At 36.1% G+C, this 14995-nt stretch overlaps 2 protein-coding genes across 3 annotated transcripts; both read left to right on the top strand.

Annotated features, from left to right (window-relative positions):
• The first annotated feature begins 331 nt into the window (after window positions 1-331).
• On the top strand, window positions 332-14777 carry LOC119073985 (INO80 complex subunit B). 2 transcript variants are annotated; one of them, XM_037179897.1, is made up of 3 exons: window positions 332-486; window positions 552-1386; window positions 14766-14777. In XM_037179897.1, the coding sequence occupies exons 1-2, from the start codon at window positions 456-458 to the stop codon at window positions 1352-1354; spliced, it is 834 nt and encodes a 277-aa protein (XP_037035792.1). In that variant the 5' UTR covers window positions 332-455; the 3' UTR covers window positions 1355-1386; window positions 14766-14777. The 2 variants fall into 2 exon arrangements, with proteins under 2 accessions (XP_037035792.1, XP_037035791.1); XM_037179896.1 differs by lacking the exon at window positions 14766-14777 and adding an exon at window positions 2098-2110 and having other exon boundaries at window positions 552-1400.
• LOC119073218 lies at window positions 7767-9225 on the top strand. The gene is made up of 2 exons (XM_037178529.1): window positions 7767-7841; window positions 8506-9225. The coding sequence occupies exons 1-2, from the start codon at window positions 7782-7784 to the stop codon at window positions 9223-9225; spliced, it is 780 nt and encodes a 259-aa protein (XP_037034424.1). The 5' UTR covers window positions 7767-7781.
• Window positions 14778-14995: the final 218 nt, after the last annotated feature.

The raw sequence follows: 14995 nt of genomic DNA, 5'->3' as shown, positions 1-14995 counted from the left end.
GGTGGTGCAGCGGTCGATTTTTATGGGTTTTTATCGTTTTTCTGCCTCCGAACAGAGAAATGACAGATTACGATGAGAAAATGAGAAAATCGATTTGATTTTGTAAGTTTGAATTTTGCTTTAATTCCTTGTAAGCTAACGCATACCGAATTCTCTGTAAATTCTAAATAAAAAAATTTGGAAGACGTGCCTCTGAATAAAATTTGCTTTTCATAAACATTGCCTAAGTTTATTTGACCATAACTCTTCAAAATTTTACCGCCATTGTGGTGTCACCTCTGCCACCTCTGTTATCATCACCGCATTAATTTGGTGAACGCGAGTTTTCCGGCTTTTCCGAAATTAATGCACGATTTTGTGTTGCTACAGTTGGTATCGAAACGTTTCCGTAGCTGTCATAACACAAACATAACACAAATCATTATATTTTAGAAGCAATTTTTACACAACAAAAAATGTCTAAGAAGGTCGAGACCAGTGACAATGGTAATCAATTGAAAAATTTACGTCACTGCTAACACAAGTAACACAAGTAAATTCGAACTTTTCAGAATTATTGTCGACTCCACGATCAAAAAAGCTGAAGAAACAGAAAAAGCAAAATCGATCAGTGGATGTAGACGATTCCGAAGTTCCGGTCGAAGTTGTCGAGGACAGTCCAATGGTTGAAATGTCGGCGGCGGAGCGACTAAAATCTTTAACGCCCAAATCGTCAGCCATTAAACCGAAAAAGAAAAAAGGTCGAAAGGATAGTGGAACGTCGAGCGAAGAAGAGCGATGGCTGGACGCTATTGAGTCAGGAAAATTGGAACAGGTTGACGATGAATTGAGGAAAATAAAAGATCCGAAACTGATGACCGCACGTCAGAGAGCAATGTACGAAAGAGGGAATTGTAATGATAAGGATCAAATACCCGCCGAAATGTTGATGTCCTTGCCGACGGGATACAAAGAAAAAGTACTCACTGCCGAAGCTATCCAAAAAGCGCAGATCAAATCACAGAAACGAAAGCAGTTGGCTGATGAGAAACGCGAAAAGGATAAGAAGAAAACCATGGAACGGTTGCTGAAGAAACAGGAATCGAAAATTGGAAAGGGTGGCAAAAATCGAAATGTTAAGACAACCGTCCCATTGATTTCATATAAGAATACAGCGAAAGGATCGACGCTGACAATTCCACCGAATTTCGATTTTCCATTTAAAGTACAGGACTGTTGTGCTCCGCCCGAGGTGCAGAGATGCGCTCTATGCGAAAGTCCGAAACGATACAATTGCTCGCGGACGAATATTCCGTTGTGCAGCTTTAAATGCTACAAATTGAATGTAGCGTCGCTCAAAGAAATCATGTGCTGATTTGGACTGTGTACCGGCCGTTTCGTATGGCAGTGCAAGTTTTTTTGTTTAATAAAGTGAAGTAAAATGAAGATTTGGTTTTATTTGACGACCAGGCACTGTTAATTGTGCTAGCACTCTTACTACAAATTCTAAATTGCTTGCGATAAAACTGATCAGATGTGAGAATGTAAAACTTGCACTTGAACCGAGAGTAGTGAAAGTAGAAAAACCAGTAAGCCGAAACAAACACAAAAGTACTCAGGAGGCTTACAGCACATTTCGTATTTTCTTTTGCTTTAGCGCTATGACCAAAATTTTTGTATGAAGGGCCAGTCTATTGTTATTTAGTCTAAGGTGTGCTATACCTTAAGTTTGTATTTATGTATGTCAGGTTTATACCAAGGTTCTGAAAGAACAGGTTAAGACAGCCACGAAGGCGAGTGACACCGAAATTGATAAACTCACTCAGTACAGATTGTGTGTGAAAGCAACTTGAAGAAAATTATTTTTAGGTAAATTCGGAATTTTGTTTTTGTTAAGTTGCTATTTTTATATAAACTTCGTAGCCGTTGACGCAATTTGTGTGTCACCGCCTTCGTGATTAACTCAGAGTTGTCTTAACCTGTTATTTCAGAACCTTGATTTATGTTCATTGATATCTTTCGACAAAAAGACGATTTGGTTAACGCATTCATTTTCATGTTATTTTGCATAGAGGTAAACTACCTAGAGGATTTATGACTCGAAATTCATTGAAACAGGCCGTCAGAACAGTTTTGATTGAAGAATTTTTCATTGGAAAGGAGAAAATGCGACTGGAGAATCAGGAACTTTTCAACGTCCATTTGTGAAAAGTCGCATTTAATTTACGAAGTAATTTTAGGAATCCAAATTTTAAACTTTTTCTATCACCGTCATGCGTGATATATGTAATACCTGAAACACCCCACACACATAACCAATTACTTCTCTGTTAACAAAAACTCTCTATATGCCATTTTTCCCAAGATATATCACTTTTACTAAAATCCAATATGGCTGCCGGTAGCCATTTTATTAGGAGACCGGAAGTAGTTCTGACGATTTACATTCGTTAATACCTTTCAAACAAAAAAAATAATAAAAATAATAATAATAAAAGATACTGGCAAAAAACACCACCTTCACTATACGGCGGAGTAGCCGGCTCCGGTGAACCAAACATAAACTTTTTTCCCTGATTGGTATGTACGGTCAATACCTATCCAATAAAAAAGCAAAAATAGTCGAAATCCGTTCAAATTTAGCCGACCTACAAGCAAAAACTGCTTCCCGCCCTGTACCTGGTTCTCATCAAGGGCTTTAACTCACGAGGCGGTCATCCAATTTCCATAAATTTTTTTTTGGTCGATCGGTATTGTAAATACCTTTCATTTGACGTATCACTTTGCTTTATTAGATGGGTATTTACCGTACCAATGGGGGACTGAAGTTTCAATAATTTCGATAGACAACATTATTCTAAGCAAAAAATTATTCTACACTATCGTAAAATTATTAGTATATTACTTCCGAGGTTCCAAGTTGTGTATTTGATAAGTGGGGTGTGAATGCACCGATTTTTCCAAATTAAGTTGTATTATGTTTGTTTCAGTCTATTACAGCCTCTGCAAGGCTTATAAAAGCTTTTTTAAGAAAATTTTCTAAGAAATTTTAAAAAGAAATACGAGTAGCCTGACAAACCCATTCAATCAATTGTGCGGTACTCAAAAGTATTCGGAAAAGAAAAACTAATGATGCAGATTGACTACTTTTGGCAAGCTACACATGCCACTGGCTGTGGATTTTCAAGTTGTTAAAATCGACCCACCCTACTCTATATGCCTCTCTTTTCTTCTCATGTCATTGGGGTGAATTTGGGTCGTAGTAGTAATTGAAATATAAATTAAAAGTAAAAAACTTGAAATTTAGGCAATAGTGTAGAACAATTTTTTGTTTACAATAACATACTTAATCTAAATACAAAAAATGTCAAAAGTTCAATGTCCCATTAGGGAAAAAAAAAGTTTATGAAATTTGGTTCACCGGAGCGTGAGCTAGGTCCCTTGGAGTGAGCTCATATCCGGCTACTCGGCAGTACATATGAATTTTTGTTGTTTGAAAGGGTTGTAAATCGTCAGAGCTACTTCCGGTCTTCAACAAAATGGCTGCCGGCGGCCATATGGGATTTTAGTCAAAGTGATGTATCTTGGGAAAAATATTACATAGAGAGTTTCTATTAACAGAGAAGTAGTTTTTAATAAAGAGAAGTAATTGGTTAAGTCTGTGGGGTGTTTCAGGCATTCGATGATGATGAAAAAAGTTTTAAATTTAGGTTCCTAAAATTACTTCCTAAATTGTTGTTTTATTTGAGAGGTACTTCGTACGGGCTTTCTTATTGCGCTATGTGCAATTTTTAAGATGAATACTTTCAGTAAAACTGCATATGCCGCCCTTGGGCTACGTGGGCAATAATGTCAACTATGCAATAGGGTTACGGAGGCATTATGGTAACGGACGCATAAGTGTTATAGCTGTATTAGGCTTACGGACGTATTAGGGCTACGTAAGGATTAGGATCACGAATTAGGGTTACGGACGCATTAGGGTTACGTACGCAATAGGTTTACGGGTCGTACGGGGCACAGTCGCAGCAAACGCTCCGACTGTTCTGACGGCTTGTTTATTGTGGATTCGTCATCTATAATCATAGATAAATGCTTTGCCCTTACAGTCTGCTTCGAATTCCACATTTTACAACGAAGTGACTATTTGCACCCGGGTGCAAAAAGTCATATAAATACTATTTGCACCCGGGTGCAAATAGTCATATAAACACTATTTGCACCCGGGTGCAAATAGTCATATAAACACTATTTGCACCCAACTCCAACATAAATCCCGCTTTTGTTATGGAAAAATAAGAAAAAAGTTACCGTTTTACTAGGAGCGAACATACTCTGTTGGACTTTAGCAATCAGATTCTTCCTTTTACTAATGGGAACGAAAATACTGTGATGGACTTTAGAAATTAGATTCATCCTTTTTCGAATGAGTTCGAACATACTGCGATATACTTCAGCAATTAGATTTTTCCTTTTACGAATGGGTCCGAACATACTGTGATGGACTTTAGCAATTAGATTCATCCTTTTACGAATAGGAACAAAAATACTCTGTTGGACTTTCGCAATTAGATTTTTCCTTTTACGAATGGGTTCGAACATACTGTGATGGACTTTAGCAATTAGATTCATCCTTTTACGAATAGGAACAAAAATACTCTGTTGGACTTTAGCAATTAGATTTTTCCTTTTACGAATGGGTCCGAACATACTGTGATGGACTTTAGCAATTAGATTCATCCTTTTACAAATAGGAACAAAAATACTCTGTTGGACTTTCGCAATTAGATTTTTCCTTTTACGAATGGGTTCGAACATACTGTGATGGAGTTTAGCAATTAGATTCGTCCTTTTACGAATAGGAACTAAAATACTGTGATGGACTTTAGCAATATTAAATTCATCCTTTTACAATTAGGAACGAAAATACTCTGTTGGACTTTAGCAATTAGATTCATCCTTTTCCGAATAGGAACGAAAATACTCTGTTGGACTTTGGTAATAAATGATGGAATTTGTTTATGTACTGTCCGTTTGACAAGAGGATCGCCACGGTTCAGCAGGGGGTTTTGAACATTTGTTTTTTACACGTTGGCACACGTGCTCTTGTCAGATTCAAGATTCTTTTTACGAAGGTTACGCTGATTATACTTTGTGAAAAAGGCCAATACCTTGCAAATATGTCACTGCAATATCTGCAACATGAAAAAACTAAATGTTCGAAACCCCCTGAAACCCCGTGCTTCCACCTACGTAATTTACACAAACTAGGTGAGCCAATCTTAATTTATTAGATTGTTCCTTTTTCGAATGAGTTCGAACATACTGCGGTAGACTTCAGCAATTAGATTTTTCCTTTTACGAATGGGTCCGAACATACTGTGATGGACTTTAGCAATTAGATTAATCCCTTTACGAATAGGAACGAAAATACTCTGTTGGACTTTAGCAATTAGATTTTTCCTTTTACGAATGGGTCCGAACACACTAGATCGCAGCTCAGATATTGAGTCTGAACCTTATCCAAAAGTTATCTACTTCAAAAACAAAGTTCTGTTCTACTACAGATTATCGTATCAGTATGAACAAAACCATCGGCAGTGCTTTGAATTTTCTTGTTTATCTACACATTTCAGGTAATGTGCTGTGTACTTGCCTCGATTGGTTCCATTTGTTATGTACTGATATTACTGCCGCTGCAGCAAAACAAGTAAATGTGACATTCTTTTGCAAATCTTGCAGAATCTAAATTTTTTTTTGTACTTTTCCACACTGAAATTCTTTCTTTTTGTATTTTTGATAAATAAAAATACAATTTTCATTCACTAAGTACATCCTTTGTTACTTTTAACTTGAACGGCAGCTTTTTCTAATAGTTTCCATATAAAAAAAACGTAATTTCCTTGGATTTTGATATAGTTGGGTGAAAAAGGTGTTATATGACTATTTGCACCCGGGTGCAAATAGTGTTTATATGACAATTTGCACCCGGGTGCAAATAGTCTTTATATGACTATTTGCACCCGGGTGCAAATAGCATCTGCCATTTTACAAACGGTATGGTGTTCTTATAAGCCCCTAGTACTTCGTACGAGGCTAAAAATATATCACACACACCACTAACAATTTTGACATAAATCGTGAGTGCGTTTAAGATTTTATTGCATTGCGGTGCATATATCGACATTAAGCACTGTTTTTCGGAGTATTATACCGAACATTATTTCTCTTAATTATTCCATTGACATGACGTCATTATTAATTACCTAGAGTTCATAAGCCTACATTAATATGTCGATAAGTTGGTCGTTTCCGCAATACAATAAAAGAATACATGATCTTGTATATTACACAAAAACTCGTTGCACTCGTATTTTGTGTAATATACACGAGTGTATAACGCTGGCAATATTTCCCGGTATCATAATATACTAAAACCGGTCGATCGGCATATTCTATACAATATATAAAAATATTAAAACGATTTTGTCGACAAAAGAATATCACTTTTATGCAGAAATAGTCTTGTATTTACTTTCTACGAATTTCTTTTAATAATAATCGATCATATATGGAGTTAAAATCTTCAATGAATGTGCAGAACGAGTATGGCTGATCGGTCCATACATTATATATTTTTCAGAAGACAGGACGACGGACATTTCATGTGTTTGTTTACGTTTAACAAATGTCAATAGTACCAGAACCAACTGTCATCGGTTTATCAACCTTCTCTCTTTTTGCGGATTTTGACATTTGTCACGTGACAAACACATTTTTAACAATGTCATTCGTGCTTTCTCCACTTGTACGTGTCTGAGATAATTTAAAACCTCACCTAAAAACAATCAGAAATCCTTATGCGTTCTCCTTGCTGACTTAGTACTATAGTTAGGTCCAGGTCTCGTTGTTTTTGTTATAAAAGTATTGAAGGTGAGAAAGATAATTATTTAAAGTTATTCTAGATCGATGACATATGACATGTGTTAATTAAATCGATCACCCGAAAAATGATTTTGATATCCAATAAATAGTTTTTTACATCGTATTATTTGGCCCAGAGTCGAAACAAGAGAATTGGTTTGGTAGTTCACAGAATGTAAAATGCATTACAAAACTCGGGATAAAAATGAAAAGTCACGTTTTCGTGTGAAAACTGGACTTTTCAACTGTTTAGCCCTTGTCATGTAAGTAACTATTGATAACACATTAATTTTAAAAAGGCTCTAAGCGGCTTCAAGTAGCCTAAAGTTTTTGTAAAAGGCTAAATCTACTCTAGGACGGAGACTCAATTAATGGTTCATATAACGGTGGGATTAGTTAAGTTTAAAATGTCAGGGGCAAAAAAATGCTTTACTGTGATATAAAAATCTGTGTTCATGTGTCGGAGCTAAAAGCGGTGGCTAAGAAAGAATCATAAAACTTTTAGTGACATATTTCTGGCCAAGACATTCTTTAAATCCATTTTTTACCATGATCACAACCAGATCTTCATTTTTCTCCATTTGGCCAAAAATCATGACTTCATGGTAAAAAATCGATTTAAAGAATGTCTTGGACAGAAATATGTCACTAAGTTTTATGACTCGGGTTTTCGGCCCCTTACATGAAAAGTTGTATACACATCTGGTGTGGACGGTTTATTTTAGGCACTTTCGCTTGTCGCCTCACTTCGTTCGGGCCACAACCCGCTAAATTGCCTAAAATATACCGTCCGCAACAGACATGTAGATATCGTTTTTTTTGGGCGATCACAAAAATAGTTTCCCATTTCTTATCGCAGGTATCTATTTAAGACTGCAATGGAAAGAAATGTTCGACAATTGGAAGTAATATTCCCTGTAGACGGTGATTTAGAAAAGGTGAGAGCCTCTCAGAGTTATTTGTTAATTATTTTTCTTTACAATGGGGGATTGCAGTTTTGACAAACTCGACGCAGAATGTTATTCTAAGCAAAATATTGTTCTATGGTATGCCTCTAAAATTCACAGTTTTTTTAGAAAATTAATTTTGTTTACAAAGTACGACCCTAAATCGACCCAATTTTGTCAGCCGCCTAAAACGTACCTGAGGCCGTTTCCAGTCTCGATGAAAATAAGTATGTGTAAGGTGCTCTGTAGCAAGAACTACATGGGTATCGACAATTCTGATCAAAAGAATTTCTAAAAACAGTGTAAAGTCAAAAATGTGGGGTCGCCATTTTGTAAGTTTCGAAGTTTAGATGAACTTATAAAAGATGCATTTTTGTGACATAACGTGGAACAATTTTTTGTTTAGAGTAATGTTTTACGTCGATTAAAAATAAGTTAGAAAAACTTCAATCCCCCATTAGAAATGAAATCTTGAATTATATAATAATTACTCTGCCAATTGATTTGGCATAGAGTGCGAGATTCATTCTTTTATATTAATGCTAAATGTCTAAGGCCGGGAAAATCATTTTCCTCTTTCAATATATTATTTATCCGGAAGTGAATCGAATCAGCCACCCAATCTAATTTTTTTTTTACAATTTCATATTTACAGGTCAACGTATCCACCGTGTACTCGTACGTTGAAAATTTTGGATCAATCGTATCATGTGAAAAAAGTCGTAAAGGGCTTGATGTTCGAATGATTGAAGCCGATGGTGTGTCTATGAATTGGTTTCATCACTGCCATGAAATCGATGGGTATCGAGTGCGTATGCGATGGGAAATGCACATTTTGGATCTGCCTCTGCTTTGTTTGAAAGTGATCTGCAAGTGGCTGTTGAATAGCATTGATGATTTGTGTAGTGTCACGGAAGTGTGTACTACATTGAAAGACGCTGCCACATTGACGTTCGAAGGAGAGTTTTCAAAAAGTGGCATACGCATCACATCGAAAAAGCGAATGCAAGCAGATGTACGCCTTTTCCAATGCTTTCTACATTCAATTACTAGATTAGAAATTAATGCCGAAGACAGAGAGCATTTCACTTATATCTTAGCATCTCTCAAAAAAATGAGCCCCAACAATGTTTTGAAATCTTTGATTTTCTCAAACAAAAGGATTTCAACCTGGCGTAATTCTAGAGAACATGCGAATCATTTTAGCCATCTTTCTAAAGCTGAACTGGAAGATTTGTTTTCAGTATTTTCATATTTGGAAGGACTATCTTACAACACATGGGAATTTGTGTTGCCACGACTTCCTCCCAATTTGAGGATATTGAGTTTAAATTTTCTGTACGATGATGAGGGTTTATCTGAAACGGATGTATGAATTAATTAGGAAGACAAAAATCAGGAATCCAATAATCAGTAGACAAAAATCAGGAAACATTATTCAGGAAACACAAATCAGGAAAAATTAATCAGGAACTCCACTTATTAGGAAGCATTAAGCATTAAGAAAACCATGAATCAGAAATTGTAATGAGTTTCGGGACAAAATAAATTTCGGACAAAATATCCACATCAAAGTTTATAAGGACGTGCAAGGGGGGATACTCCCCCCTTGACCCCCCTTTGCGGGGGCTGCCGCCCCTCGACCCCGCTTTTTTATTTTTTTTTAATTCTTCACGGCCTGCGGCGCTACATCATCTGTAAAAAACATAATATTACTGGCGTGCGCAATATTGTACTTATGTATATGAAGTGAATTCCAGTACAATCGAGTCATAATTTATTTGTCTTCCAATTACAATCGAACTGAACTTACTCGATATATTCTCATATGCTCAATGAGCATTGGTCATATGCTCGACTATTCCCGGATATAGTCGATGTAGTCAAATAAAGCAGACGACGTCCTCTAATATAGTCGATGTCCTCAAATATAGTCGATGTTCTCGAATATAGTCGATGTCACGTAATATAGTCGACATCCTCGAATGTAGTCGATGTCCTCTAATATAGTCGATATCCTCGAATATAATCGGTGTCCTCGGATTTAGTCGACATCCTCGAATATAGTCGACTTCATTGAATATAGAAGATGTTCTCGAATATTGTCGATGTACTCGAATATAGTCGATGTCACGTAATATAGTCGACATCCCCGAATGTAGTAGAAGTCCTCTAATATAGTCAACTTCTTTGAATATAGTAGATGTCATCTACTATAGTAGATGTCATCTAATATAGTCGATATCCTCGAATATAGTCGATGTCACGTTATATAGTCGACATCCTCGAACGTAGTCGATGTCCTAGAATATAGTCGATGTCCTCTACTATAGTCGATGTTCTCGAATATAGTCGATGTCCTCTACTATAGTTGATGTCCTCGAATATAGTCGATGTCCTCGAATATACTAGATGTCCTTGAATATAGTCGACATTCTCGAATATAGTCGACTTCATTGAATATAGAAGATGTTCTCGAAGATAGTCGATGTCCTCAAATATAGTCAATATATTTGTAGATGTCATCTAATATTGTCGATGTACTCGAATATAGTCGATGTCTTCTAATAAAGACGATGTACTCGAATGTAGTCGACATCCTCGAATATAGTCGACATCATCGAATGGCGAGTTATTGGTGAGAGTCTATGCAACTCTCATGGAAAAAAAAACTAATTTTTCTTCCAACTTTTCATATTTTTCGTGTTACTTGTTTTATGTTTTCCCAATTTCACATTTTCCCAATATTTGGTTTCGTAAATATTTTTCCTAATTTACGTTTCCTAAAAATTTTTCCTGGTTTTTGGTATTCTGAATTACAATTTTCCTGATTAATGAGTAATACCATCTGAAACATCTGATGTAATCAATGCGAATTTACAGAAAATCGTTATCAGGTCCAAAAATGTTTATTCTCTCACTAAAATTGCGCAACTTTTGCAATCGAGTCCACAAATTAAAGAAATTACTATTTACGGATGGCAATGGCCATGGACTGGCCATTTTCCATATGAGTTATATAAAATTGATGATTTATTACAATATGCACCTCAGCTTGAGGTTCTAAGTATATTTACTGGGAGTTTTTTCAATCCCAGCATCGATAACATACAGCCGTTAAGGAAAATGCGTAATTTGAAGATACTGAATCTTTCACTAATTGATCCTCCTATCGAGATTTTGAATGCTATCAACGAATTGAACGTTGTTGTCGAATCTTTAACTCTATCTTGTCGTCGATGGAACTATGAGCTTTCCCTCAGCATTAGCAACTTTAATCAATTAAAATTGCTTCGGATAAAAAGTACCAAGCCACTTTCACTTGAGGGTCTGCCTGAACTGATTGGACGTTTACCTCGTTTATCTGCGCTTGTACTCACGAAACATTTGATCACTTTAGATCTTATCAAAAAAATTATTAGTGCCGGTAGTAAACTTACCGATTTCCATGTTGGCCAGGTAATAGAATTAGAGCATAAGTTGGACATTAAACAGTATTTGGAAATTGTGAGTGCTGTTCGGGGTAGATCAAATGAACGTCAGCTGACAATTTGGTTGACGAAACACTTCTCAATAAATATTGATTCGAAAGTTTATTGCAATAATGTAAAATATGTTAATGTTGTGCTTAAAAAGTTTCAAATATAAATCATATCCTCCCTGTGGATTTACAGTTTAACGGTTGTCTGCAAGGCCTCTAGCAACTGCACACGGGTTGTCAACAACAAGCAGATAAGGAACGTAAAGCTAAAACTGCCAGATGAAACTAAATTTTGATTATTAAGCAATTTTCTTCAAAAACGTCACAAAATATCTTTGATCAAATTATAGATTTCTTTACAGAGCCAAAATTTGATCGATACACTATCCAGTTTCAGTACTCTACTTAGAGTACGACTCTTGATAGAAGTTCGTTGACCAAACCGTTTTCGTGTCTCACCAGTCCTGTATCTTTGACAATAAAGGAAAGCTCATTACACTAATTTACAGTAATCTATGAAATTCACATACACAGTCATATGAAATTGAAATTAGAAAATGTAACAAATTTCAATTAAAATTGTCAGAACAAAATTTGTTTCATTCTTTGATGATCGGATCAAGTCCTCCGCTATCGCTCCGGACATGGTAGTGACTTGGTTATCTGAGTTATCTGTAATCGATTTTATTTTACTTACAAAACTCGTACCTAGAGGGTACTTTAGTCCAAGTTAATCGATTACCGCCAAAAGCCGCTCTCTTTTACACAAATTTTTTTTGCAACCGATAAAATCAGTTTTGCTTCAGAAGTGAAGGGATCAACACTTTTTTTTTCTCGTAACAAAAAGTCAAATTTAAAAAAAAAGGAAAACCCGGAATGAAAATGGCTGAACTATTGAAAGAAGCATGTATTATGTGTAATGCCCAAGAGGACGATGTCAATCTGACATCAATAACTGGTGGTACCGTCAGATCATTAAAGAATACGTTCCGTATCGCAAATGTTAAAGCACCACGAACATTAACATATAAATCGTGTGAGCAGTGCCTGGAAAAGTTCATGGACATCAACAAAGTGGTCGAACAAGCTAGCCGGGTAGAGACAAAAGACGATAATCCATTGTCAGGATCAGTATGCGAATTATGTAACAGCTCTCTGGTGGCGACGCCAACCAAAATGGAGACATCTGCATTAATTTTATTCGGTTGCTCGAAAGAAATTCAGATTTGCGCAGAGTGTGGAAAGAAATGTGTAAAAACAATGAACTTTCTTTCACTCATAGAACTACAGAATTACTGAGTGCCCATGGTCGTTAAAGCAAACAGTCTAATTTTTTTTAATGGATTCCTATGTACACATTTTTTTTCGTAATAATCATAATCATAATCATAATCATAATCAAATAAAGCCGAGCAAAATATGTGAACAAAAAATAATTTCTGTGTTTAGATTTCCAATTTTTTTAGAGGAAAAAACCACGTTAATTACAACAAAAGCTTCCAAAGTTTCCACCTTTCCTGTTACCTTTGCAGCCCTTGTCGCAGTACAATGCCAAAGATTCAACGTCAATTGTCCATGATCTACAGAAGAAGTTTATGTTAGAAGACTCCCAACGCCTCTACACGCTCGATTATGAGTCAATGTTCACGAATGTAGATGTCAATGAAGCCTCGTACATAATTTCTGAATTTTATCATGTCCGGAGCGATAGCGGAGGACTTGACGCAGTCTAACTTCCAAAAAAAGAACGAATACATTTTTTTGAGACGCGGCAACTATATATAGGCGAGAATTTAAGTTTCTTTCCTTTGGCCTGTATCACCACAAATCCTATTCTATCTTATTCGCGCTTCAAATACGAGCAAAACGAGCTATCACTCGACTATGTAGCTTTAAAATTGCCGGAGATACATCGTTTTGAAGTTGGTCATTTTGATAGAAAGTGCACCAAATTAACGTTTTCCAAACAATCAAAATCTTTCAACTTACTCTGTATGTTTCTATCTATCTGTCTATCTGTCTATCTATCGACGGTCGATCTCGTAAACTAGTCAGCCAATCTCCATGAAATTTTGCAGGAACCTCAGGGTGGGCATAAAAATGGAAATGTGATACGCCATTACCCCAGGAAAAACCAGAATTTTGTTTTATTGGCCTCGAAGTGGTTTCTGAGTGTGGTTTTCGAGGGTCGGGAACGCGTTTTCGACTGTAGCTTAGCTGTATTGAAACCTACAGAGGCGTGCGACCCATCAAATGAAAGGTATTCGTAACACGATTCGAACGAAAAAATAATTTAAAAAATCGGGGCAGATTCGTTTGAGCTAGAGTGATTAGAGTGACCAAATTTTGAGCTACTCGAGCGTAGGATGAAAGGACTAATATTTTTTTGGGTTATGAGAGATAGAGAATTACTTTCTTCGGCAAAGTCTCAGAGTTTTACGAGTAGAACAGAGGGGCATATGTGAAAAATGTCGAAAGTTGGAAATGGGTGGGTCAATTATGTTTTTAGAGGTATTTCTTGAATGGTGGCAGATAGAGAGTTACTTTCTTCGGCAAAGTCTCAGAGTTTTACGAGTAGAAAAGAAGGGCATTTGTGAAAAATGTCGAAAGTTGGAAATGGGTGGGTCAATTGGGGTTTTGGAGATATTTCTTGAATGGTGGCAGATAGAGAATTACTTTCGTCAAATTTTCGATTTTCGTCAAATTTCCGATTTTCGTCAAATTTTCAAATTTCGTCAAATTTTCGAATTTCGTCAAATTTAGTCAAATTTTCGAATTTCGTCAAATTTCGTCAAATTTCGTCAAATTTTCGAATTTCGTCAAATTTAGTCAAATTTTTGAATTTCGCCAAATTTTCGAATTTAGTCAAATTTTCAAACTTCGTCAAATTTTCGAATTTCGTCAAATTTTCGATTTTCGTAAAATTTTTGAATTAAAACTGTAAACTGTTATAAAAAGCAGTGTTGACTAAACTTCTAAAACGACTGATATCCCAACAAAAATCTCTTCGAGAAAAGTGTGACGCAGTCTTTGAAATACAATTTCTAAAATGAATGATATCGCTAGAGTTGACGCTTTCAGCTTCGTTACGCAAAAATTAAATTTTACACCCAATTAGTTCTCATCATCTGCCAAATAATTCTTACAAAAAAAATTTGACTGGAAACAACCAAAAAATCTGCGTCGCATGTGGCAGATAAATTTTTGTGCTGGTCTGTACCTGAACATCTGCCACTTTGCGACGCAGATTTTTTTGGTAAAATTTTGGTTTGTAAAAATTATTTGGCAGATGATGAGAAAACCTAAGCCAGCTTGTTTGAACTAATTGGGTGTAAAATTTAATTTTTGCGTAACGAAGCTGAAAGCGTCAACTCTAGCGATATCATTCATTTTAGAAATTGTATTTCAAAGACTGCGTCACACTTTTCTCGAAGAGATTTTTGTTGAACGAATGAGATAGTCGATGAAGTGGGAACGGTGCGGTTGTCCCAGTTTTTGGAAAATATGAATGAAAGCCTCTGAGTGCCCGGTTATACGATTCTTGTGGTGGCCGTTTCCGGTCGCATTTTTCTTCTTTTTACTTACTTTTTTTCCTTCTTTTCACTGTTTCACTATTTTAGCTTTTTAAGTTTTCGATTTTCGATCGTCTGATAAAAAAACTTTT

This window comes from Bradysia coprophila, unplaced genomic scaffold (genome assembly GCF_014529535.1).
Source record: "Bradysia coprophila strain Holo2 unplaced genomic scaffold, BU_Bcop_v1 contig_138, whole genome shotgun sequence".
In the NCBI taxonomy this organism is placed as follows: domain Eukaryota; kingdom Metazoa; phylum Arthropoda; class Insecta; order Diptera; family Sciaridae; genus Bradysia; species Bradysia coprophila.
This window is presented reverse-complemented; position numbering and strand designations above follow the sequence as displayed.